At 45.8% G+C, this 26,338-nt stretch overlaps 2 protein-coding genes across 5 annotated transcripts; one reads left to right on the top strand and one right to left on the bottom strand.

The window, feature by feature from the left end:
- Window positions 1-239: 239 nt before the first annotated feature.
- LOC124702739 (pentatricopeptide repeat-containing protein At5g65560-like) lies at window positions 240-6,508 on the bottom strand. 3 transcript variants are annotated; one of them, XM_047234898.1, is made up of 5 exons: window positions 3,982-6,508; window positions 3,581-3,786; window positions 3,302-3,443; window positions 844-1,078; window positions 240-741 (listed from the first exon to the last, which is right to left on the bottom strand). In XM_047234898.1, the coding sequence occupies exon 1, from the start codon at window positions 6,478-6,480 to the stop codon at window positions 4,072-4,074; it is 2,409 nt and encodes an 802-aa protein (XP_047090854.1). In that variant the 5' UTR covers window positions 6,481-6,508; the 3' UTR covers window positions 240-741; window positions 844-1,078; window positions 3,302-3,443; window positions 3,581-3,786; window positions 3,982-4,071. The 3 variants fall into 3 exon arrangements, with proteins under 3 accessions (XP_047090854.1, XP_047090857.1, XP_047090861.1); XM_047234901.1 differs by lacking the exons at window positions 240-741; window positions 844-1,078 and adding an exon at window positions 1,692-1,820 and having other exon boundaries at window positions 2,848-3,443; XM_047234905.1 differs by lacking the exons at window positions 240-741; window positions 844-1,078 and adding an exon at window positions 1,692-1,820.
- Window positions 6,509-7,447: 939 nt separating this feature from the next.
- Window positions 7,448-9,707, top strand: LOC124684710. Of its 2 annotated transcripts, none has more exons than XM_047218970.1 (2): window positions 7,448-7,492; window positions 8,506-9,707. In XM_047218970.1, exon 2 carries the CDS (start codon window positions 8,522-8,524, stop codon window positions 9,557-9,559), a length of 1,038 nt encoding a protein of 345 aa, XP_047074926.1. In that variant the 5' UTR covers window positions 7,448-7,492; window positions 8,506-8,521; the 3' UTR covers window positions 9,560-9,707. The 2 variants fall into 2 exon arrangements, with proteins under 2 accessions (XP_047074926.1, XP_047074927.1); XM_047218971.1 differs by lacking the exon at window positions 7,448-7,492 and adding an exon at window positions 7,498-7,640 and having other exon boundaries at window positions 8,509-9,707.
- Window positions 9,708-26,338: the final 16,631 nt, after the last annotated feature.

Below are 26,338 nucleotides of genomic sequence, written 5' to 3'. Positions count from 1 at the left end.
CTTAGTGGCAGTGAACACCTGTAAATGAAAGTACAAACATGCTTAAAGGTGTGCAAATCTGTCTGTTGTAACGGAATTGCAAGCAGAGCATTTCTTGCGAGTACTATTTTCTGTCTAAAAAAGCACTTCAGCTCTGAGAAGGATAGGATCTGCCTTTCTGCACCCCAACGAGGAAACTGCAACACACCTGTTAGGCTGTTACTGTGCTATCAATACTGAAGTACCTCAATTTCAAGAGTAGCAAAATATTTCAGAAACATGACAGTTAAAACATTGTCACACAGACACACAAAGCCGTACTACAATATTTGTCCACAGCACCCAAAAAAGGAGAAAAGTTGACACACGTATAACATTACTTAGAGCAGTTGGACAATGCCACCTCTGGCGCGCCAGAACTCATTGCGGGAGAGGACAGGGTTGGCGGCGTCAATGGCGCAAAAGAAACACTCCCACCTGCGGAGCTGGCTCTGCGCGGCCGTGGCGGCGAATTACAAGATCTGACATAGCTATCGGTAGATCAAGCAAGTGGTGGTCTCTCGTGGATGAACGGATGCGGAAATACAGCAACGGTTCAGAGAGAGAGGGACTCGATCCTTATAGCAATCGGTAGATCAGGCGAGTGGTGGTCGCTCGTGGATGAACGGACGCAGAAATACAGCAACGGTTCAGAGAGAGAGGGACTCGATCCTTACAGCGCCGATCCTTAAGAGTGATCTGTACCTTCAAGAAACGGAGCACCTGCAACCAACAGCAATCATATCACCTCATCAACTTAATGCTCATTTTGCATCTCAAATGGTAGATACGTCTAACACACTTACTGTGTCACCGGTTTCATACCTGGCTGTGAGCTTGTTCTGTGTAAATGCACATGAATGGATCTGCCTCAGTGTGTTTTCTTCTCTGGGTCATATCCAATATCAAGAGAAGGATCAACTAGTTCTTTCATGTTGTCCAGTCAAGCGGCGATTTTTCCTTCAAGAAAAGATTGATAATTTGAGAAGTAAAGGTCACGAATCTTCTTGTTATGGTCCCATGCATGGAGTAAAAAAATAAGTATTCTGGAGCCATATGCCTGTATAAGGGACGGACCTATACTTGTCTCAAAGTTCAGCTTACAACCCTTAACTTTACTTTGGTTCAACTTTCAACCCTGAATTCTAAAAACGGCTCAAAATCACCCCTTGTATTGTATTAAGCTGGTTTTTCTTGTACCGTGTATGTTGTATGTTGATGAGTTGGCACAGTATATAGGCAGAAAAGCCGCTAACTGGCGAGAAAAACCGGTTCAATACATGTCAAAAAAGGGTAGAAGGTCCAATTCCCAACGGTTTATAGAATTCAGGGTTGAAGATTGAACTAAAGTAAAGTTGAGGGTTATAATCTGAACTTTGAGACGAGTTTAGGGGGGTAAATTGGACTTCTCTCTTGCTTAAAAATGATTCCATATTAGCCATAAGACCAGAACAGTATTATAATTGTTTTTTGAGAGAAGTCCAATTTAAGCAATGATAATTCAATGGGGAACACAACACGATTTGTCAGAAAGCTATTTTGCAAGCCCAGAATCAGAGATATGTTCGACGGAGAAAACATGCTGCACTTGACATCCACAGAATATATGGACTACTGTGACGACAAACCGTAGAAGGCATACCTTAGGTTGAGCCTCTTCAGTTAAGTTTAAGCCTTGGTCTCGCTGAATTAAGAATTGTTTGGCAGCCTTAAAGTAGGTTACAGTCACACAGAGATTCCAATTTTCAGTGCAATACCTGAACCCAACCCTTCAGTTGAGGGTGTTTTTTGCACCTGATCACCTGAGCATCATTCCATTAATAACTAGACTAATAAAGCCTGAAGTAAACTCTTATACCTATATGGCTTATAGAAAAGGTGATGCTACACACCATGCATGTGTTATCAATTACGGTAGGATATGAGGCTTAAGGCCTATCCGATATTGCCCTGGAGCCAGGTGGCACAATTGCACCTTGATGGCGGACATACTGGCACCACAAGGACAGAAAGGAGAGTGGGAACAGATTGATTTACCATGTTTAATGAAATCTTTACAATTCGTGCATATATATTCAGATTTCTAGTTTATGGATACATATGCAACCTGTGGTGCAATTTACTCTTATCAGTTAAAGTACTATAATAATTGTTAGAGAAAGTGTTATATGTAAGCAAAGCCACAACGGTATCAGATCAGATTATCATCTCGCACGATTCCTACAGTCAGAATTAGAGTCGAATTCTGCATTTTCTTCTTCGAAGTTCACATAGTACAGACCATTATAGTAGGACTAAGAGAGGCTGGGATAAGTCCGCTGTTGTTTCCCAATAGTGAATCCAATGCCATCATGCTACTTAAACATTGACTGGTTGGTTCTCCTGGTCTGTGGATATGAATCAAATCAGGGCCATGAATGCTGGTATTATTATCACTCCAAAGGTTGTCATTTAGGGAAAAGAATCATGTACACCTGTAAATATTGCATCTAAATTAATGATGCTATGAGATCATATTTTTATTCTGCTTACTTAAGCCTTTGTCCTTGAAATGAGAAGAACCAAATTTCAAGAATTTATAGGAGCAAGGCTGCAAGGCTGGTACACGGTCACATTAACAAAGGCCGGTAGCAAGTTGCTTGTCTATACAAATTTTGCTACTCCCTCTGATCCATAATAAGTGTCGGGAGCTTAGTACAAAAGTTGTACCAACTTTGTACAAAATCTCCGACACTTATCTTGGATCAGAGGGAGTATTTATTTATTTTCATTTTTACAACATATCCCCTCAAGCTCAAGGTATCATGTTTCGTGTTGTCAAAGTCTCACCATGGACAACAACTGATGTACCAGTGTGGCAAAATTCAACCCAAACCACCATCCTTTCTTGGCTAAACCACGATTTGAAGGCATATCAAGCATGGGCTAAATAACAGAAAACCTACTCCCTCTGTTACTTTTTACAGTCTCCAACACGGAGACTATGACTGCAATTTAATGAACATAATGTGTTTTATAGAGAACAAACAAGTGTGCAAAACATAAAAGAATACTACAACATGAATCAAATGTACTTTCACACACATTATGGTCAACATTTCTAATGGTTGACTGCAAGCATCCCATGGTAATATACGTTGAAGAAAAGAGGTAGTAGTTAAACAAGTTTATATACATATTAATTTTTTACTCCGTACATGTATCTACCTATCCAACAATTTTTTAGTTCAGTTCTTCCAGTTGATGAGTTACTTCGCACCACACTATATGGACTTATACGAACCTCAACATAAATAGGTGTTGTAGAGGTAGACAGTTTAATATTGTCAGAGGGAAAGAATGACAATTATAATTTATTGCCCCCAAGGCAAAGCAAGACATGGAACTCCGTAAGTCCTAGGTGTGGAGAGCCTGACAGTGACTATCTGCATGAAAAGGAAGGATGGTGCCTGTAAGATCGACATAAGAAAAAGGAGCAGCATGACTAACTTGCTTAGCTTTGTAGATAACCAAATGCATAGCAACACGAGGTAGCACATAGTTTGCAGAAGCCATGCAGTACCTCCCAACTGCGATGATGAGAAGTGCCTTCAATTTGACTAGAAACAGGAATTGGTATGAATATCCTGTTTCGGCAAACTGGCCAGTTTGAGCAAAATATCTATTAGCATTTAGCTGATCAAACGGCGTCCTAACTGGATGTTGCTCAATGCAGGGCTCCATGTAACCTGCAGGTGCCTCGCTAATATCAAAATTGCACCTGTCTTCCTGGCCAAAAGAAGAAAGGATTACATTTTAGTTAGTTCATGCCTTGATGGAAGGATCATATTTGACAGGTCTATCTAAAAACGTATTGGTTTGTAAGCAAAAGGCAAAAGTTTCATTGAGTCAATTGTAAAATCAGGAAAGATAAGTGCACTAATGGAACACAAAATTACGTCAACTAAGTTTGTAGACACTTACCATTGACCAGATAGGTCCAGATGAAGTGCTCACCAGAGAGGGCAATGGAATTTACAAATCTACTAGCATGAACACATCAGTCAGACTGACTCAAGTAGCTTCTCCTTTGACTTCACCAACCAGACTGCTAGACACCTCATGCATGCCATTGGTCACCATAGCATATGTCTGAGAACTAATGCAACAGTGTTTATTTTCCATGGTGGACAGCATCTGTGAACATATATCAACATAACCAAATTTGAGCAAACCATCATTTAGAATATTCCATGCAACTTCATCATGATTATAGCCCAGTTCAAGCAAGTCGCTGAACAACAAATTAGCCTTCTCAAATTCTCCCTCGTTACAGAGTCCCAGTATAAGAAGCTGGTATGAGTCAAGATGAGGCTGAAAGCCACATTCTATCATGTTGTTAACAAACGACGAGGCCTTCTCAAAGGACCTGGTATCACAACAGCACTTTATAAGCAATGTATATATCTCTTCATTGGGTGTTATATCTTTTCCACACATATGATCAAGAAGAATACATGCTTCTTTAATACGGCTGGCTTTGCAGAATCCTGCAATGAGAGAACTGTATGTTGTTGTTGTGGGCTTTAGATCATGTTGTGACATCTTTTCCAGAAACTGCCAAACAGTATCCAACTCTATTAAGTTCCACAAGCCGGAAACATCTACATAACTGACATTAAGATTCCCTCTTAGAAGATACTTGAGCAGAATACAATAAGTCCAATACTCTGGCTCACATGATGCATCCATCATGCGCTTCATAGTATGAAATGCGCGGTCAATATATCCCATATGCCCACAGCCATCAATGAATGTGTTGTAGGTCACCACATCAGGGGCAACACCTTCTCTCTCCATTTCCACAATTAATTTCTCAGCCTCCTCCAATTGACCTTCCTTGCAGTATGAGTTAATGAATACAGTATATGTGGTTGCACTTGGCTTATGACCTGATGATACCATTTCATCGTACATCCTTTTAGCATGGTCATGCATCCCCTCTCTGATCAATTCGTTGATTACAGTTGTATATGCAACAATGGTACATTTTATTCCCCTTTGAGTCATCTGATCCAGTATCGGCAAAGCTTCCAGCAGCTTCTTTTTTTTGCATAAAGCATGCAACAGTACACTATATGTGTATGAATCTGGCGTGCATCCCTCATCGATCATGCTCTCTATGAGTGTGGCAGCAAAGTCGCTATTGCCTGACTTGCTGAAACCATCAATTAAAGTAGTATATAGCATCTTGGTTAGGGCTACTCCTTTTCTAACAAGAAATGAATAAGCTTCTTCAGCCCTTCCAGCTTTGCATAGTGCACCAGTTAAGACAGTGTATGATTGTTCATCAGGTGTCAAACCACTCTGCTCCATCATTTCAAATAACCTGAAAGCATTGTCAAATTCATGTTCCTTGCACTGGCCTTGAACCAAAGTGGTATAGGTGATAACATTAGGAGTTATTCCATCCTTCTGCATTTTAGTTATGAGCGCCATTGCCTTGTGAAGTTTTTTATCCTGAATCAACCCATACATCAGAGAGTTGTAGGTCCAGGCATTTGGCCGGCAACCATCTCTTTCCATCATTTTCAAGACCTCTAGTGCCAAATCAACTTTCCCGATCTTGCAATAGCCATCAATAAAAGACGTGTAGGTGACCACATTCGGAACTAAACCAGTTGTCAAAATTTCAGTTAACAGCACTTTAGCCTCTTTTAACCTATCCTTCTTAATGAGGGTGTTGATCAGCTTTCCATACACGTTTATATCAAGTTTGCATTTCCTCAGCATCATATTATTTTTCACCCTGAGGGCATCATCTATCCTTTCAGCTTTGCAATACCCATCGATCAAGTTAGTGAACGTGATAACCGTAGGTGTAAAACCTCCTTCAACAGCACTGTCCAGAAATCGTTCAGCTTCATCTATCTTCCCATCACAGAGGCCATGTATCAAGATGCCGTATGTCCAATCATCCGGGCGGCACCCATTTCGTTCCATCAGCTCCTTGATCCCCAGCGCATCCTGCATCCTTCCTGCCTTGCAGTACCCTGTAATCATCGCATTGTACGTCATAACACTAGGAACAGCGCCTCCCCGAGGCATTTCATCAAGCAGCATCCTGGCATCAGCAACCCTGCCCTCCCTACACAGGCCGGCTATCAAGAACTTGTATGTGTGCGAATTCGGGGAGCAGCGGTCCCGCCTCATCATCAACAGCAGCGCAAGTGCCTCCCTCACAGACCCCGAATCGCAGAGACCCTGGATTAAAATGGTGTAGGAGTACTCATTTCTGCGGCAACCCATCAGCGGCATCATCATCAGCAGCCAGCAGGCCCTCCTCAGGTCACCCGTCCGGCAGTAACCGAGAATCAGCGCGTTACACGTGAACGTATCCGGCTCCAGCCCGCACTCCAGCAGCAGCCTGAAATACCTGTGCGCGGTGGCGAGGTCGCCCTCCTTGCAGTGCGCCTTGATCATGGCGTTGTAGGTCCTGGTGTCCGGCAGCAGCCCGTCGCGCACGAGCTGCGCGTAGACGCGCTCCATCTCGTCCGTCATGTCGAAGCGCGCGAGCGACCTGAGCGCGAGGTTGTAGCAGGCCGGGGACAGCGCGTGGCGCGCGGCACCCGTTCGGCAGATGGCCCGCACGGACGCGCGCGCGTCCTCCGCGGTGCGGGCGCAGCCGAGCATGCCGAAGACGAGCCGCTCGTAGTCGTAGCGTGCGGCGGAGGCCCGCCGGCGCGCGAGGAGGTGGATGAGCGCGGCGTGGGACGCGGCCGTGTGGCGGAAGCCCTCGCGGCGCGCGACCCAGTCGAAGAAGGCGACCGCGGCGGCGGGGTCCGGGGCGGCGGCGGGGGTGTGGAAGAGGTCGGCGACGAGCGCCGGGGTGATGTGCGGCGCCAGGCGCTTGTAGGCCCGGCCCTTGTTCCAGCGGCGCGTGGCGAGGACGCGGCCCAGCTCCGCGACGATGTCCGAGGTGGATGTGGATGCGGATGCGGCGGCGGCGGCGCGCTGGGCGAGGGGCGGGAAGAGGCGCATGGCGGACGGCGGCGGCGGGGTTTAGGGTTTTGCGGCGGCGGCGGGAGCGTCTGGCTGTGTTGTGGGGTTAGTGGGGGTTTAGCGGCGCGCCGGAGCGGAGGCGGAGGAGGCGGCCATGCTTTCCTTTCTTTTTCCCCAATCTACTCTAGTCTCTGCTTGTTTGGGACAAGGGCAGTAGACTGGCTGGAGGCGCGGCGCGTCGATCTGGGCCGTCCGCTAGATCCGATGGCCAGGAGCCTCCCGTCACCCTCCCCAAATTCCCCACTCCCTCCCCTGCCTCCGGTTCGACTCCGGCCGCTACTCCGATCACCTCTCAAAGGGGACCAAGTTTCCAATTCCGAATCGGAAGCCGCAACCGGAGTCCTTTGCCGATCTATACAACCGGCGCTATCCATACGTCCGGTAGCAGCTTCGCTCTCCACCGGCGTTGCCGATCGCGTCCGCCCGGTTTCAGGTACAGTACATTGTCGTTGTTGCCAGCATCCACCTTCGGTGATCGACATTGCTGCTTCACCGAATCATTAGATTCAGAGCTGCTTAATTACTCCATTGCCTTGCCGCCAAATCAGGATCTTCCTGCACTGCTCTGTGTCTTGCTACAGGTAACTGCTTGATCAGTTAACTATTTTTAACAGTTGGTGCCAGTCAGAGTAGCCTTGTTAACTAAAGCATTTTTTTTGGGTCTAGATCTGGGGTTGTAGCCGTGTCAATACTTACTGAAGCTAAAACGATAAACTGTACTAGCTATTCAGCGTTGGTTTCTGGTAGGTTTGTGCTGGCAAATTAAGCTGGTTCTTAGTCGAAAAATGCATTTGGAACTCGAGATACCTGTGACCCTTCTATTTTGAAGATTGTAAAATTGCATTTTAAAAAGATTGAAAAAATTCTGCAAAATATATGTACATGCAGGCAACGATGTACACTTCAAAATTTCAATGCGTAACTATCTGTATTCTGGGCTATAAAAACAAGGCAAAATCTAACAAGGTTTCAATCGCACTGTTCACAAATCTTCTAGATCTACAATTTTTTCCTATGTACTAGCGTAAAGTACAACATATTTTAAACTAAGGTTTTGCAGAGTTGAAACATACATCTTTTCCTACATGTACATATACTTTTAGATTTCTTTGAAACTTTGAAAACGAGTTTCTCCAAATGTTTAAAATAAAGGGCTCTAGGTAGCCCTGGTGCCAAAACGACGCACTCGGTTCTCAGTCCACTATAAGTGGCAGATAGATGTCACCAATGTACCCACAGTACGGGAGGGCACTACATGTACACCTAGTTTGGTGCCTGGTAAAACTTGATCTATTTTTCCGTAGAAAGTGGTGTTAGTAAAATTAGAGGTTTGCTGGTTCATAATAATGAGTATGCTAAACCGTACGACTCTTTAGTATAGCGTTGCCACCATATTAGAAATCATGTGCTCCAGTGATTCTAACCAGGCCACATTGCTTCTGCCAGCAGGTATCCTTGAGCAATGGAAGCAAATGCTGTCAACAGGAATGGCAGCTCTGAAGAGGTGAACGTGCCATTGGCCTTGTTTGCTGTGGAATGCAACAGCAAGAAGCGGCTGCTGTTTGATGTTTCGAGTGGAAATATCCGCGGAATAAGCAGCACGCTATTTCCAGATGCCTTTGTCAAATTCGAGAACTCCGGCTGGCTTCTCATGGTCCGACACAAGCCATTTTACTTCCAAGAGCAGATTGTCTTCCTGGTCCACCCTAGCACCGGCAGGCGGATTGACCTGCCGGTGCTTCACTCTCCCAACAAAGGATACTTTGTTTTCTATGTTGATCCTCGTGGAACTCCTCTGGTTGTTGCGTGCGTCCAAATCATGAGTGTTGTTCCGACTGTCCATGTCGTGTGTCCTGGGGACGTGTACTGGTGCGTCCACAAGCATACCAGCAATCTTTACCTTTCAGAAGCAATGTGCAGACCAATCGACAACACGTTGATCATGGACGTGGCTCTGATCGGGACATGGGTTGTTTGCGCCGAATTCCTTGGGCAGATCCTGATCTTCGACATCACAGAGATGACATGGAGAACGGCCTCTTGTCCAGAGTGGAGCATACAAGATTCCCATTACCTTGTTGCGTCCAATGGGGAAGTTGTGATCGTATCGTGCCTTCGAGCGACGGGGGGAAGTGCTTTCAAGTTCTTCAAGCTGGACATGGAAGCTTTGGAATGGTCGCCACTTGATGGCCAGGAGCTGGATGACACCAGCTGGTTTCTGTGCAAGGGTCAGTCTATCCGTGTGAAGGAGGAAGGCGAGAGGAAAGTCTACACATTCTATCCAAGACGATGCAGTGGCTTAGTGTCAGAGAGCTCAGATGGAACGAATGCAACCATGTATTTTACTGGCACATCAGGGCCTGCCACATTGAAGACCATCACAAATATATATGCATACGATTTAGTTGCTGGGACTGTCGAGACAATTATACCGACGTCGATTGTAACGGAAGTGCGCCGTTGGGTTCAACCTGGTATATTTGCTACTCCAACAAAATAATCCGATGTACAGAGGACACCTCAAAGGTGATTTTACTATGTTTTTATCACTCTAGGTGTTGAATTCGTGTAGTTCTCTTTAGTGAGCATATTCGTTTTCTCTCACTTTTTTCAAGCTGTAGCAGCTGTGTACTGCTCAAGGAATGATGATTAGAGACAAATCTTCTTTATTGTTTTTGTTACGAAATTCTCTTGTAAATTTGACATCATTTATAAGCAAATAATAGCAATCATAGTTGCAATGTTTCGGGAAATCTCTATAAAATGGTTTTCTCCTAAAGACACGGGGTAGCCGCCCTGGCTTGTCAATAGGGTGGTGGCAGCCAAAGTATGGCCAGTATTCCTCTAGGGTGTCCTCCCAATTTCCCTTCAAAGGATATCAAGGTGCAATCTAGTTTTGAAGAACTCATTGAAACAAAGAAAGAGGTAAAAGCATATTTCTATTGGGCACTTTGTTTGAGAGAATCGGCTTTTGAAAGTTTTAAAACTAGTTTAAAACAGGTGACACCATCTATTTGGAAGCAAGCTAGTCTTTTTCAACCAACAGACCAGGGCATAAAAAATCAAAAACTACTATGTGGACTGTACAAGTACACAATATTTTTTTTTTTTTTGCTTTCTTACTCGATGATTAGAAAACAAAATCGGCATAAATGAGTTACAACAACTATACATCAGTGCCAAAGAGCTGTATCATCTCTTTGCATCAGTGCATAAGGGGTACATCATCCAGTATGAAAGAAAGAATATCAGGGACTTTACATCTGGTATGAAAGAGTTAGTCAGTAGACTAGCAACCTTCAACTTGTGGCACAGGGGCCCATGCAACAGTTAGTTATTTACAGAATTACAGATGATAGTTGCTCTGTTTACAGTTGACCACGTAGCGTGCATTAGATGCCCTGTGGATAAACAACTCAGCAGCTTTCCACTTGTGGCTTCAGACACTTGTGACTTTACAGTTGATAGTAGTTATGTTTACAGTTGACCGTGTAGCATGCACTTGAGTGCCCTATGGATGAACTGCAAAACTCCTAGGCCATTCTCAGAGGTTGCACACAAGCTGCCCAATGATCTCTATCTCTGTGGAACAATGAGTGTTAGGTGTTTCTCAAAAATTATCATGACTGATCTGAACAATAGAATAATTGCCTTGATTGCAAATATATATCCATAAAGGGAGAAAAACAAGATCTGCATTGAAAGTTTATCTGGTGCGAGAGAAGAATTTCAGACTGGGCATTCAAAGTCAAGAATCTAGTTTAGTTTAGTAAGAAGAAACAAACTACGGCAGAGGAAAAAAAAAAGTATGTCAATCCAGTGACACATCGATTTGGCTTCAGACCTCACATGCTCATGTTATCTACACAATTAATGTCATTTGAAATATGTGCCAAATTTGCTTCTAGGGAAATACTGATTCGATTTTTTTGAAATGCATATCATGCTTGCTGTCCACTACAAGACTTTGTGAACAATGATGTTTGGTACAATTGTTTTTTCAAGTTCAAAATATTTTGAACCCAGCTAGACTAGTAGACGAATAGCCCTTAATGGTAAATTAACATTATTGAACATGGTGCACTACCTGCTAATGCATGAAAGCCAGCAACTTGCCAGATCATTCGAGAAAATACATTTTTTTTGTTCATGGTAAATCTGTACTTACATGATGTCAGGTTCTTGAGGTTCGAAGCACCGCCCAGACAGCACTACAAGCTAGATGGTGCATATTTTGACATGGCTTGATATTATAGTTGCAATTCTGCTCATAGCTGTACCTGCAGTCAAAATGCAAAAGTTAAGATGTTAGATATTCCAAGTAGCATATTTCACATCAAGTAAATCAACAGACTTACATGGCACAATCAACATTTGGGAACATATTGCCGGTAAAAAGCTTCTTTTCAGTGTTAGGTGATGAGTGGACAAATCCACATTGTCTTGGAATGGTGAATACATCTTTGCCTTGCAAGCCATCATTTACCATCTCGAGTGAGCCACCACCAGATCTGACTTTATACACCACAGCAGCTTCTGGAGGTAAAAATCCTCCACTTCTGACGAGAAACAGTCCAGCTGAGTATTGTACTAGTGAAAAGTTCATTCCTTGAGTTTGGGGAGGACCTTCACAGGGCGTAAACTGTAACCCATTCGGTGTTTCTCTAACACAGCACAGACTGCCAGCATCACTTATCCAGAAGAGCATCCCCTGATACATGGTGAGGCTATTTAAACCTTTGAGCTCATTATTACAGCTCACAGATTCTTTGCGCCAATTAGCATCACTGCCTGTTTTAAGCCAAATACTGGTAACAGCTTCCTCATCATTCTCTGGTGGGTGCTGCTGCCCCAAAACTATTGTAACATGCAAAGGTGGTTGTCCAGTAAAGTAGCCTTGATGAACTATCTCTTCCACCTCAGATATGAACCACTTCTGCTCCATGTTAACATCCCAAAGGCAGATTGTTCTATCTTCTCTCAGTAAAAACCACTCTCCACTCGAGTGCAGAACATCATTTATATCTATTGCCATTGCATCTCTAGAGTAAAAGTTTCTGGTGTACGGAAAGAAACAGCACATTCCAGGATGCGCAAAGTTGGAAAGAAGCAGCACTGGGCCATATATTTCTCTCTCCCAAGACTTTGCTGAAGCAGGTATGATTAGAGGAGCCTCGGGATGCGGTACTAGGTAGGCTACAGTTTTCTGGGGCCTGAAAGTTTGCAATATTCTGATAAGATAATCAGTTGCATAATTTTCTAAACGAGCACAACCCAATGATTAAAATTCACAAGTAACATGCATTTATTGCTGTAAATCCACGAAAAGGACAGAAACATACCCATGTGCAAACTTTGTGTAACCTTCCCCCCTGGTTTTGAACTCCCACTCGAGGCCATGAGGAGGTTGGGCAACACTTGGTATCTCAGTTACCCACACCCTTCTTACATCATGCAGTATGTCTTCAGGATCATCGCACGATAAAATGCAGTTCCATTCACAAGCCCTTGCACATACGAAATGTTTCTCAGGATTATCATCATGTAGCTTTTCAGACTTCCCTTCTGTATGCACACATAACCTAGGATGAATTGAAGAAGAGTGTTCCGTGGCATTGGTAACATCAAGTTCTCTCTTATGATCCCTAATTTCAGAATTGTACAGGATAAGATGTGATGTCTCCTCCAGTAAGCAATCATCATTGACATCCTGTACTTCAGCATTGATATAAGCTTGAAAGGTCCTTGTGAGATAACAATATTCACCTACAACAAAGATTGTAGAGTTCAGTAAACGCCAGCGTGATTTCGGAAAGGTTTATCCCGTACTGTTCTCTGCACAAACCACCAGCATGCTAGCTATTCCATGCCATCATAACAAATCAGTACAATCTGAAGACATAAACACATTGGTCTATTCTGCAGAGCTGGAACTGCAATTGTGTCTTTGGTAGGACTACAGTTATCCACGAATGAATTCAAACCAATGCTGCACTCAGTAGGTGAACTCAACCAAGTTAGTCTGATCCAAAATCCCAACCTAAGAGTATATAACATGAATTATGAAGCTGTGGATTACACTGACAGATAATACTGAATTCTGCTGACAAACATTCAACTAATGTTGCTAGACACAACTAGTACTTGGAAAACTTAGTGCCTTGAGTTTCCAGGATGTTATTGATAGGATAAGGTGTACATGAGGTTGTTCCAAGAAACATGATATTGACATAGCCCACTCGCATGATAGAAATTGATACTATTAATGGTAGTTAATTGTTCTATACTAGTATGCAGGTTAACCAGGCAATAAACAATGTCGAAGCAAATGAAACTCGGATATATTTTTACTAGGTAGGAGCTATCAAGCAGGATGGAAACAATAATAGTCATGTGGTTAGTTTCTTTTTTGGTTACTACCCCATATATCCATATACCAAAAATTGCGAATATGATCAAGTGCACAATGTTAACTATTCACTTAGATTTAACATCCACTGCATTGCATGGCTATCATGAGTTTCACATACAGCCGTTCTGCTGCATCCAGTGCTGCAATTGCAGAATCAAGACAAATGACAAAGATAAGAACTCATACAGAGAAGGCCATAACTGAAATGCAACTTTATCCTGCAATCCAACACAGAAGGTAACCACCAACTTTAACAGTCACCCTAAATGCTACTAAATCGCTAACATAACCCATTCAGATTTCTGAGACAGAGACATATAGGCATTTTTTAACCAAATATCTACAGTGAACGTTCTCCTTCTTTAATGGACATAATATCACCAAGAAAGCAATACCAAGTATACAACATAGCATCAAACTCCTAATCCAGTATGAGCCCAACAAGTTAAACAAGAACACATGTGCTCTCAACGGCAGGAGTAAATCCTCTCGGGGGAAGACAGTACCAAAATCATGGTTTCATCAGAGCTGTATTGCCTCCACCCATTGCAGATAAGTTCGAACAAAGTCAGGAGGGGTAAATACCCAATCAACAGTTCAACACAAATAATGCAACATAACCTTGTACAGATACTGCCAAATTATAGAAAGAACAGTGGTGTGCCTAGAACTCAACTCAAAGACAATATTACGCAAGAAAGAAGAATGCTAACAGCAAAATTACCAAAATAGATTCATCTCACGTTAAAGATTTTCTAACCCAAGACTTAAGGGGTGTAGCAACAAAACCCCCCGCTTTCTTTGGCAACAATAAAAAGAATCTCGCCAAAATTATGAGCGATTCCCATCAAATGTTATGTCACCGAGAAAGAACTCGGTAGGGGCAAGAACCCGCAGCTTCCCCGACACAAAAGAAGACGACCTGCGACTCGGAATTGCAAGAAGAAACAAGCGAATCGACCAGTAGAATCACAACTACACGGGCCTGATAACTGAGTTGAGGTCGCAGCACCTCTCCTCATTGTTTTCCCCACAAGATATCTAAGCTTGCGTGATAGCGGAGGGGCGGAGCCAAATGGAGAGAACAGAAAAACAAAGGGATGGGGCGGGAGTAAAGGAGCACTTACTTGTTAGCTTTTAATCTTGATATGTATCTGCATTTGTCTAGTTCATTTGCATGTAGATAGAAGGTGTGTTCTCGTTAGCAGTTTGTAGCAGTCTGGCAAGGTGTTACGTGCGACGCGTATGAAGCCGATGGACTTTTAGTGAGGCATACATGGTGAGATGCTAAGTCGTCGTGTGATGCGGCAAGCTCGGCGAGATGCCGATGGTGACGTGAAGCTGCTGTATGCAAGTACTGAAAGGCTGCTGACTGTACGGTGATCATGGTGCATGAGCGAGTCGATCTATTAGCTAGCTGGATGTGTATGTGTGGCCGGGTCAATTGGAGCCTAGAGAGATTTCAGGAGAAGATTAGGCTAGCTGTTAGTGGTGTGCGTGTGCGTGCATCGTGGAGTTAGTGGCCGGTGTGGCACCCGGCCGTGCGTGTGTCAGTCCATATATAGATCACTGTAATCTGCATATTGATGTAATGAGAAAGAAGAGAAAATGAAGTCACGGTTGGAAACCAAGGAAGTGTCTTTGGCAAAGCCTTGTCTCCTTCCTTAGCTAGTGTGTGTACGGGTGTGTTGTGTTGAGAGAAACAAGAGAGATAGTGAGAGTTCAGAGGTAGAAGAAGCAGGGGCTGAAAGATTCAGTCCCAACAATTGGTATCAGAGCCACAAAGATCTGTGGCGGTGGCGCGGCGCACTCCATGGAAGATGGAGGTCAGCTGAGCGATGAGGCTGGTGCGGGCGCTATGCTGCTGGATGGGCATAGCGTGGTGATCGGTGTCGAGAAGGCGTCATCCACGTCAAGAGAAGACCGCGGTGTGATGCTGCGGCGAGCCGGCGACAAGGCGATGGGCGGTGGGATGCCGCTAAAGCCGACAACGGTGGCGGCGACGAACTCCATGCGATGTGGTGGTCGACGGCGCGAGGCGAAGGTTGTTGGTGGCGTGGTGCTGCTAGCAGCCGGCTGCGGTGCGATGCCGCGAGGAGAAGAGGCGGCGAGATGCTGCCACGAGAAGGCGACGGTGTGATGCCGTTGCGAGGAGACTGCGGTGTGATACCGCTGAGAAGATGCACGACGGCGCGAGGTTGTCACGAGGATCGGCGTGCTGCCGGTCAGAAGTGGCGTGATGCCATCCACGATAAGGCACTGCTGGTCGATGAGCCGGCTCTCTTTTGAAGTTGGTGAAGATTGAAGAATCAAGATTAAGGGGGAGAATGTTAGCTTTTAATCTTGATATGTATCTGCATTTGTCTAGTTCATTTGCATGTAGATAGAAGGTGTGTTCTCGTTAGCAGTTTGTAGCAGTCTGGCAAGGTGTTACGTGCGACGCGTATGAAGCCGATGGACTTTCAGTGAGGCATACATGGTGAGATGCTAAGTCGTCGTGTGATGCGGCAAGCTCGGCGAGATGCCGATGGTGACGTGAAGCTGCTGTATGCAAGTACTGAAAGGCTGCTGACTGTACGGTGATCATGGTGCATGAGCGAGTCGATCTATTAGCTAGCTGGATGTGTATGTGTGGCCGGGTCAATTGGAGCCTAGAGAGATTTCAGGAGAAGATTAGGCTAGCTGTTAGTGGTGTGCGTGTGCGTGCATCGTGGAGTTAGTGGCCGGTGTGGCACCCGGCCGTGCGTGTGTCAGTCCATATATAGATCACTGTAATCTGCATATTGATGTAATGAGAAAGAAGAGAAAATGTAGTCACGGTTGGAAACCAAGGAAGTGTCTTTGGCAAAGCCTTGTCTCCTTCCTTAGCTAGTGTCTGTACGGGTGTGTTGTGTTGAGAGAAACAAGAGAGATAGTGAGAGTTCAGAGGTAGAAGAAGCAGGGGCTGAAAGATTCAGTCCCAACATTACTCGAGGTCGACGCCGTCATCGCCGGGGAATGCAGTCGCCGGAGAAAACAAGGGCGTCGAAGAGGCGGGGCGGGAGTAGAGGAGCGCTGAGTCGAGGTCGACACCGTCATCGCCGGGGAATGCGGTCGCCGGAGAAAACAGGGGCGGGGAGGAGGCGGGGAGGGAGTAAAGGAGCACTGACTCGAGATCGACGCCGTCATCGCCGGGAATGCGGTCGCCGGAGAAAACAAAGGCGGCGAGGAGGCTGACCGCCGGTGAGAGGCCCAGCAGGAGGAGCGCGCTCTTTTTTTGTTTTGGGGGCAGAGGAGCGCGCTCTCTGTTCTACTTCCAGAATCTTCTCCGATCAAGAAAGGCGTGTTTCGGCCTCGTATACGTATATGGTTTGTCAAACGCCTCGGGGTTTTTTTTTTTTTGAAAATTAAAATAATACTGTATAAAAATGTCAAATAAAACTAGCACTACCAGCAAAAAGAAAACGGTTTTGCTATGTCTCAGTCAACTGAGAATTTCTTAAGTCTCAGTCACCTACAAAAATGAACTTGAGTTGCACTTTTATGTTAAAAAAGTGTAATTGCACTTTTCTACTAGAAAACTGCAACTGATCCGAGTTGTACATTTTTTTGAACTGCAGTTGCACTTTTCTGAGGTGACTGAGACTTAAGAAAATCTCAGTCGACTGAGACATAGGCACACCCGAAAGAAAAATAGTACAGTACTAAAGGAATGCTGGAGTCGATGCTCGGGGCAAGAACTGGCCATCTCATAGCCGACCGTAAGCAATAAAATTATGTAGACGCTTACATATACATACATACACTCACCTTTATGAACGTACATACACACACTATCTCTGTGAGCATCTTCGAGAGACTGAGACTAAAAAATTAATCTAACAGATCTTAAGATTGATGAAGTTACCACTTACATATTTTTAAATTGTTGAAAACACGACATTGTTGTATGGGGTAACATTTTTTTCTTAGTTGTCATATAATATATATGTCCGTGCAAGAAAACATAACATATGTACTAAATATCAGTTCTTCTTGCCAAAATAATCCAAGGTCATTCTCTAAAAAAAAAAGGTGATTCACAACATATAAAGAACCAATGTATGTAGCATACAAAAGGGTGCAAACAAAAACGCGAAAACATCTTTCCAACAAGAAAGCATTATACACTGATGCCTACAAATCGTCACAACATAACATCTGTGTATCAAGCGAAACAACATGGGGAAAGAACATCGGCATTGATCATGCTTATGACGTGGTGGATCTAGAAATACCGGAACACGATCGTCTTCGACAATGCACGTCCCTCGTTGACTTCGTTATTTAACACATTTAGACCTGAGGCGCGATCATGTGTGAACGCGGGAACCGGAGGCCTTCACCAGCTTCTCCTCTAGACTAGGGGCATGTTTGTTTGGGCTGGGGCTTGAGCTTGTACTGCTTTTGGACCCCTATAAGCACAAGCCCAGACAAACACCTAACTTTTAGGTCCAAGCTTTGTCTATTTTGCACTACAAGCCTGCAAGAACCTCCGAAGGAACTTCCCGTAGCTGCTGAACCCTCCCACTAACTCATGCCACCAGATGTCTATGTATTTACGGGCAAAATGCCACCACCTATATATAAGGAAACCCCTTTAGAAAAATCCCCAAATCCCACCCCGTTACTCGACTTGCACAACCTCCCGCTAGGGTTCGTGCCGCGCCGCCGGCCTCTCCCGCCGTCGGCGTCTCCCGCCGCACCCAGGCCTCTCCCGCCGCACCCCTGCAGGCCTCTCCCGCCTCGCCGCTCGTCTGCCTCGAGCCGCCGGCGCCACGGCGACGCGCGCCCCCAGACGAATCCTCCACGCCGACCGCCGCTCACAACTCGTTCGCCTCCTCCACGTCGCCGGCCACCACCAGCCCGCCTCCTCCACGTCGCTGCCCGCTCCCTAACCTGCTGAAAGAAGAGCAAGGTGAGAAATATTCATGTAATCTTATTGCTGTGTAATTCAAATTGAGGTATTAGGTGATTATTCAAAGATACCTTGAGAAAGTATGAAGAAGAATTCCTACATCCACCTCCTGGTTAGAAATCTTGATTTAACTAACAAAGTGTGGAAATGATACAATGTTGAATCCTTTGCCTTGCACTAACATGTTTTTCTTGTAGGAAAATATTACCTTGTTGATTCCGGATATCCCAATCAGACCGCCTATCTTGCCCCATATAAAGGACAAAAGTACCATTTGCCGGAGTTTCGACAAGGCCGCAAACCAAGTGAAAAAGGAGAAGTTTTTAATCATTCCCATTCATCGCTCCGAAATGTCATTGAGCGAGCCTTTGGTGTCTTGAAGATCAAGTGGCGTATTTTACTACATATCACAAGTTACCCAATTTTGAAGCAAACTCGCATCATTGTTGCATGCATGGCACTTCACAATTGGATAAGAGAGAGTAATCTACATGACAAAGAGTTCTACAAGTGTGATCAAACTGAAAACTACATGCCGGGAAACGTACAACCTGAACCATCTGTACCACTTCCTGGAGTTCAGTTGGGTGTTGAGCATGGAGACATGCATGTGATTCGCGAAAATATTGTGGATGGTTTGATCGGAGATGTGTAGCTGGTTTGATCGGAGATGTGTAGCTAGTTTGGTTACAATGACCTCTTACGGTAGCTAGTGTCCAAATGAATCTTGTTTCTTTTGTAGCTCGGTGTATCATAGCCAAATGTTGGACCTCCGGTAATATTGATCATGAAAGTCTATTATGAAAAATCTAATGTATTTATCATGGTCTAATTTTATTTATTATAGTATTCTATTACCAAGTAGAAAATAATGCTTCACAAAGTGATAAGCATATTATCATAATCATCGTAACTCATCAAAATACTTGTACATCATCTTTAGCATATAAGGTTATTTCAGACAATCACCGCCAGCTGCATATCCACCAGTCGTCCTAGAAGCAAGATGCCAAACAACATTTTTACATTTCACCAGTTGTCCAGATCCAGCTGCTTCTTAGATCCTACCAGTTCTAGCTGCTTCTCGTTCAGCTGTAGCCCAAACAAACAAGCACTAGGTTTCAGGTTGAGTTGTATAGTGTGGTGATACTCCTCTCGTGGACATGTATATATAACCTTCTTTTCTATTGGTGCATTAAAACATAATTTTTTTGTGCTTTCACGAAAAACATGGGGTAAGAACATATGCAACATAAAAGATGGTAACTGATATGTCTCCAACGTATCGATAATTTCTTATGTTCCATGCCACATTATTGATGTTATCTACATGTTTTATGCACACTTTATGTCATATTCGTGCATTTTCTGGAACTAACCTATTAACAAGATGCCGAAGTGCCAGCTCTCGTTTTCGCTCGTTTTTGGTTTCGAAATCCTAGTAACGAAATATTCTCGGAATTGGACGAAATCAACGCCCAGGGTCCTATTTTGCCACGAAGCTTCCAGAACTCCGAAGAGGAGACGAAGTGGGGCCACGAGGTGCCCAAACCCTAGGGCGGCGCGGCCCCCCCCCTTGGCCACGCGGCCCTGTGGTGTGGGGCCCTCGTGCCCCTTCCTGACCTGCCCTTCCGCCTACTTAAAGCCTCCGTCGCGAAACCCCCAGTACCGAGAGCCACGATACGGAAAACCTTACTGAGACGCCGCCGCCGCCGATCCCATCTCGGGGGATCCAGGAGATCGCCTCCGGCACCCTGCCGGAGAGGGGATTCATCTCCCCGGAGGACTCTACACCGCCATGGTCGCCTCCGGAGTGATGTGTGAGTAGTCTACCCTCGGACTATGGGTCCATAGCAGTATCTAGATGGTTGTCTTCTCCCCATTGTGCTTCATTGTCGGATCTTGTGAGCTGCCTAACATGATCAAGATCATCTATCAGTAATTCTATATGTTGCGTTTGTTGGGATCCGATGAATAGAGAATACTTGTTATGTTGATTATCAAAGTTATGTCTATGTGTTGTTTATGATCTTGCATGCTCTCCGTTACTAGTAGATGCTCTGGCCAAGTAGATGCTTGTAACTCCAAGAGGGAGTATTTATGCTCGATAGTGGGTTCATGCCTCGCATTGATACCTGGGACGAGTGACGAAAAGTTCTAAGGTTGTGTTGTCGTGTTGCCACTAGGGATAAAACATTGATGCTATGTCTAAGGATGTAGTTGTTGATTACATTACGCACCATACTTAATGCAATGGTCTGTTGCTTTGCAACTTAATACTGGAGGGGGTTCGGATGGTAACCTGAAGGTGGACTTTTTAGGCATAGATGCGATTGGATGGCGGTCTATGTACTTTGTCGTAATGCCCAATTAAATCTCACTATACTCATCATAATATGTATGTGCATGGTCATGCCCTCTTTATTTGTCAATTGCCCAACTGTAATTTGTTCACCCAACATGCTCGTTTATCTTATGGGAGAGACACCTCTAGTGAACTGTGGACCCCGGTCCAATTCTCTATACTGAAATACAATCTCATCGCAACACTTGTTCTACTCGTTTTCTCGCAAACAATCATCTTCCACACAATACGGTTAATCCTTTGTTACGGCAAGCCGGTGAGATTGACAACCTCACTCGTTTCGTTGGGGCAAAGTACTTTGGTTGTGTTGTGCAGGTTCCACGTTGGCGCCGGAATCCCTGGTGTTGCGCCGCACTACATCCCGCCGCCATCAACCTTCAACGTGCTTCTTGGCTCCTCCTGGTTCGATAAACCTTGGTTTCTTTCTGAGGGAAAACTTGCTGCTGTGCGCATCATACCTTCCTCTTGGGGTTCCCAACGACGTGTGAGTTACACGCCATCAAGCTTTTTTTCTGGCGCCGTTGCCTGGGAGATCAAGACACGCTGCAAGGGGAGTCTCCACTTCTCAATCTCTTTACTTTGTTTTTGTCTTGCTTAGTTTTATTTACTACTTTGTTTGCTGCACTAAATCAAAATACAAAAAAATTAGTTGCTAGTTTTACTTTATTTGCTATCTTGTTTGCTATATCAAAAACACAAAAAAATTAGTTACTTGCAATTACTTTACTTATTTCATCATGTTTCCTCCTAAGTTTGTTCTTAAAGATGTACCGGTAGGCCGAGGGTCTATCCTTGTGTTATCACCAGATTTTGGACAAATCCAGAGGTGGGCCGTAAGAGAGATGGGCTTAGAAGACTACACGTGGAAGATCTCTGAAGCGGCCTTGCACGGAGAATTTGGGCTAGTTTGCCCGTGTATCTTTAATTGTAGTAGGTTATATCTTAGATCAAGATTTAGAGTTTGCATCGCACACGGTGGGATATTCCCACGTTAGAAAGTCCGCTGGACTATAAATATGTATCTAGGGTTTATGGAATAAACAACAACACAACGTTCACCCCAAAACAAACCAATCTCGGCGCATCGCCAACTCCTTCGACTCGAGGGTTTCAATCAGGTAAGCGACATGCTGCCTAGATCGCATCTTGCGATCTAGGCAGCACAAGCTCCACGTTGTTCATGCGTTGCGCGTACTGAAGCGTCTTTGATGGCGCGCAACGTAGTTATCATAGATGTGTTAGGGTTAGCATGGCTCTTCGTATAAACATGCTTACGTAGTGCAACCCTTGCATGTCTAGCCGCCCTCACGCCTATCTCGAGCGTGGGGGCGGCACCCCGCTTGTTCTTCATCTAGTAGATCTGATCCGTTACGATTGCTCCTTGTTATGCAAGGATTAGTTTAATATCCGCAATAGTTAGGCCTTACAAAGGGGGGGAGGATCCAGTGGCACGTAGGGTGGCGTTCGCAAGTCCTAAACAGGATGTTCCGCGGATCAACTTCATTGTTGGTTCTTTGGCCTTGTTTAGGATCGGCTTATGAGCACCGTGCGTGGCCGCGAGGCCCAACCGGGAGTAGGATGATCCGATTATGCGGTGAAAACCCTAAATCGTCGTAGATCTAATTAGCTTCATCTTGATCAAGCAGGATCACCAAGTATTCGTGCACCCCGTACGAATCATGGGTGAATCGGCTCTTTGAGCCGATTCACGAGATAACCTCGAGAGACGATCGAGGCTCGTATTTAATGTTTACGTGTATGCCACTGCGAGAACTAAGCGAGGCATCCCCATCACCTTCCCCGACCAGGTATAGGTCAGGTGGCACGCCCTTGCACTTCGCATCGCCGCGTGTGACCGGAAGAGCATTGCGGGCCGTCGCTCGGGGGGGTCTCAGCCAGCCGCAGCTCTAGGCTCTTCCCGGCTCTACCGTGTTGACAGGCCGCTGCCCGCCGGTGGGTTTTGGCGATCAACACATTCTCGGCACGCACGGTGGGACATCGAGCAAAGGAAAGCCGATGACGAAACATCGGCCGGTACGAACGCGGTGCTCGTCCTCCCGACGGAGCCTAGTGCTCCAAGCATTACACGAGGGATATTACGAGACCTTCATGGAGCGCTTCGATCCAGCCGAGTCAGCCAAGATTATTCTCACTACACGGTCTGTTTGGTTTCAATGATCTAACGATCGGCGGCCACGTCGGCTACACGAATCCCAACGGAGCCGAGGTACGAGTACGGCGCATTGACATAATACAAAGCCGATATCTGCAGTCACCTGTCAGATTCGGCTCGGGGAAGGTGCATACGGTTATCAGACAGACGCATGGGCAAGAAAATGTCGGGAGCCGATGGAAAATCGGCCGCAAAAAAAAAAATTGTAGCAAGTACGTAAAGATCCAGTCCAATGAAACATCATTTGTCTCTCGAAGGCCCTATCGAAGAAACACACCGAGGGCGAGAATGGCGTCGACACGGACGCGATCCGCCTCGAGCAATCTCGGCCTTGTCATCCTCATCCTTACCCGTCACCAGCCTGATTGCTCAGGGTACGGATTTCAGCCAGATCGGTCTTCAGACCGGCCGTGAGGCCTTTTGCTTCGTCTTGAGAACGGGCAACAAGGGCTTCCTTGTCCTGGATGAGCTGTTTGGTCACCCTTACCCTCTCTTCAAGATCCTCCAGCTCCTTGCGCAGGGTCTCGAGTTCAGCACGAGTAGCAGAGGTATCCGTCTTGGCGTCCAGAGCAGCCTTCTTCTCATTGAGCCGTCGACATTTTTCGGCAATATCGGCCCTCAGCGGAAGTTGGGAGTGGCGAAGAGCAATCCTTTGGCGAGCCGATTGCACCCTTGACTTAAAGACCGGCAGGGTAACAGCGGGCCAGAGCTTCACTTGCAGGGTCATGGGGAGATGAAGCTCGGATATCCTCGAGAATGCCTTTGGCCTCCGCGGAATCTTCAATCAAAGTCTCAGTTGGGGCAGAAAGCAAATCTTTGAGGCGCTGGAGTGGACCACGGACTGTACTAGGGATCGGCTCCCCACCTGCCTTGGAAGAAGTTGGTTCGATGGATTCTGGATCGAACGAAAGCAAGCTCGAAAGATCATAACCCTGGCAGGGCAAACAAAGTGAGTTTATCAGGCAATGGTGGAATTGATGGAGCCAAGGAAGAAAGACATACCTCTCCCAAGGAAGGGGGGACAGCCGATGCGAGAACGATCGGCTCTTCGGTGGACCGAGATGGGTTAACCATTTGGGCAGCCGCCACCGCCGAGGTGGCCAGGTCCAGAGTGGCGAACGGTATCCGTATCTCCTCGACGTCTCCGCTAGAAGTTTTTTCGGCCTGCAAGGGGAGGCGATTAGCCGATCTATATGTAACGACCGGAAAACGTGAAGTATGATCGAGAAGATGATTACATTTGAGACCTCCTAGGCTGGATGAAGAGGTTCGTGGGTTCTTGCGAGCCCTTTTAACACAGCCGACGCTCAGTGCGTGACCCCGATCTGGTCGGGGCTTGGGGGCAGGAGGTTCAGGGATCGACCTTTTCTTGGAAGCCGGCGCCGGTGAAGCCGTCCGGCTCGGGTGGTGGACCTCTCGGAATTACCCGAGCTTGAGTCCCCCCGACCGGTTTCTTCGGCCCCGCCGGAGGTTTCTTCGGTGGAGGCCTCGTAGGAAAGAATACAAGCAGTGTTGAGGACAAATTTTCGCAGGTGGACAAATGCCTACGAGTCCGAATCAACTTACATGCAAGCTTTCTTGGGCCGGAGCTTTACGCTTCAGTGGTTTTCCTCGGCAGCCACCTTCCTCACTACCGTCCTCGCCCGAGTCGAGGCTCTGGGGGCAACCGGCCCCGAAGATGCTTTACTCTTAGCAGCCGATTTCGGTGAAATCGGCTGACTCTGCATTATGACTTTCTTCAGGGGTGGCGAGCTCTGGCAGAAGAGGACCACTGGTGCCGGAGGAAGGAATACGAAAGGGGAACCGTCGGCTTGTGTGGGAGCCGGACCATCTTGTTGCTGCCAGGAGAATGAATCAAGTCACAGGTGATCGCTATGTGCGGTTACAAGAGGTGCTTAAGTAATGGTACCTGGTCTGCAGGGATGTCATATTCGGCGTCAAGCTCTCTCAGCAGCGGTCCTAGAGCCTTCCTGAAGACGTGGGTCTTCCACATAGACCACCAAGTCTCAAAACCATCGGTGGTAAAGGAGAAACGGAGGTCGTGAGGGATTGGGATGGCCAAAGCATCAAAGAAGGTATAACACCTTTGGGCAGTGATGATGTCGTGCAGGTCCGCTCTACTTGTCGTCAGATGGTGTAAGAAGAAGTGTGGAGGCACCTGTCCGAGTCCAAGCTGTCGGGCTGCCACTACCGGTTGGTAGCACTCATAACCGGGCTTTGTGATCCGGTTCGAGGTACTCATGCCAACAGGGAGGAAGCAAGGGCGAATCATGATGGAGTACAAATGCTGTGTGCCGGTGACAAGGGATTAACTTGTCAATGCCTATGGATTGTAGGCTAGGGTTTAGTTAGAAGTAGAGGGCAAGTAGATCTCGAAGGTTTCAGCCGAAAAGTACTCGACGACTATGAAAACTAGGGTTTGCCGACAATGATTCGATTGATTCTTCGTCCCTCGACTCCCCCTTTATATAGGAGGTGGAGCCGAGGGATTCGTGCTATACAAATTTACAGAGTCCGGGACGGTTTCTAACTCATCCCGCCAGATTACAAACAACATTTCCTATTACAACTATCTTTCCTTAGTAAATCTTGGGCTCCCGAATCTTCTTATTCTTCGAGTATTGGGCCTCCAGTAAACCCCGGGTACTATCTTCGGCAGGCCCATTTGGCATGCCTATGTCAGTAGCCCCCGAGATTTTGCTTGAATCGTAGAGTCAGGGAAAATCTCCACTGTTTATTTTTATTCGGAAGCTTTAACTTTTTATACTTCTTCACATAAAATTCTATATTGTACAGGGATAATGGTAGTTGGGGCTAGTTCATCTGACGGATCAGGTACTAGTTAACTGCTCTAGTGGCAATCCGCAAAAACCTACTTCAAAATCACGTCCCCGGACATGATCTCGGGATATCGGTGTAAACTTCGACGAGTGCCGCTTAAGGTCTTACCATTCCGTCGAGTCCCGATCGAATTTATCGGGTACCTAACGCGTCCGTTAGGATTTTTCTTCGTATCTCGTTGATACGGATAAAAGTAGCAGAGCGCAGTCTTTGGCGATGCCACGCCCAGCGTAACGGATCTCGGGGTCTTACCTTCGCAAATTTGCGGCATTCGAGAAATTGATCGCAACTTCGGCGTTCGAGAATATATTGTCGAGTGCTTTTCCGGCTGTTGGAATGGCACATTTGATCGAGTCATATATGACTTATATTGTTCTCCCGATGGGAGTATATGTAGAGTTAATTATAACTCGAAATATACTCTCTTGTTTTTCTATTTTTGTTAATTTCATCGGGCACGCGAACAGCGTTCCCGATGGGAGTAGCCCCCGAGGCTACAACCAAGAACTTGTGCTTGGTTGTAGGCTCAACATTTTAGTCCACCTTGTCGCT

The sequence above is a fragment of the Lolium rigidum genome, chromosome 1, assembly GCF_022539505.1.
Source record: "Lolium rigidum isolate FL_2022 chromosome 1, APGP_CSIRO_Lrig_0.1, whole genome shotgun sequence".
In the NCBI taxonomy this organism is placed as follows: Eukaryota; Viridiplantae; Streptophyta; class Magnoliopsida; order Poales; family Poaceae; genus Lolium; species Lolium rigidum.
Note: the sequence above shows the minus strand (reverse complement) of the source record. Positions and strands in the feature narration are given on the sequence as shown.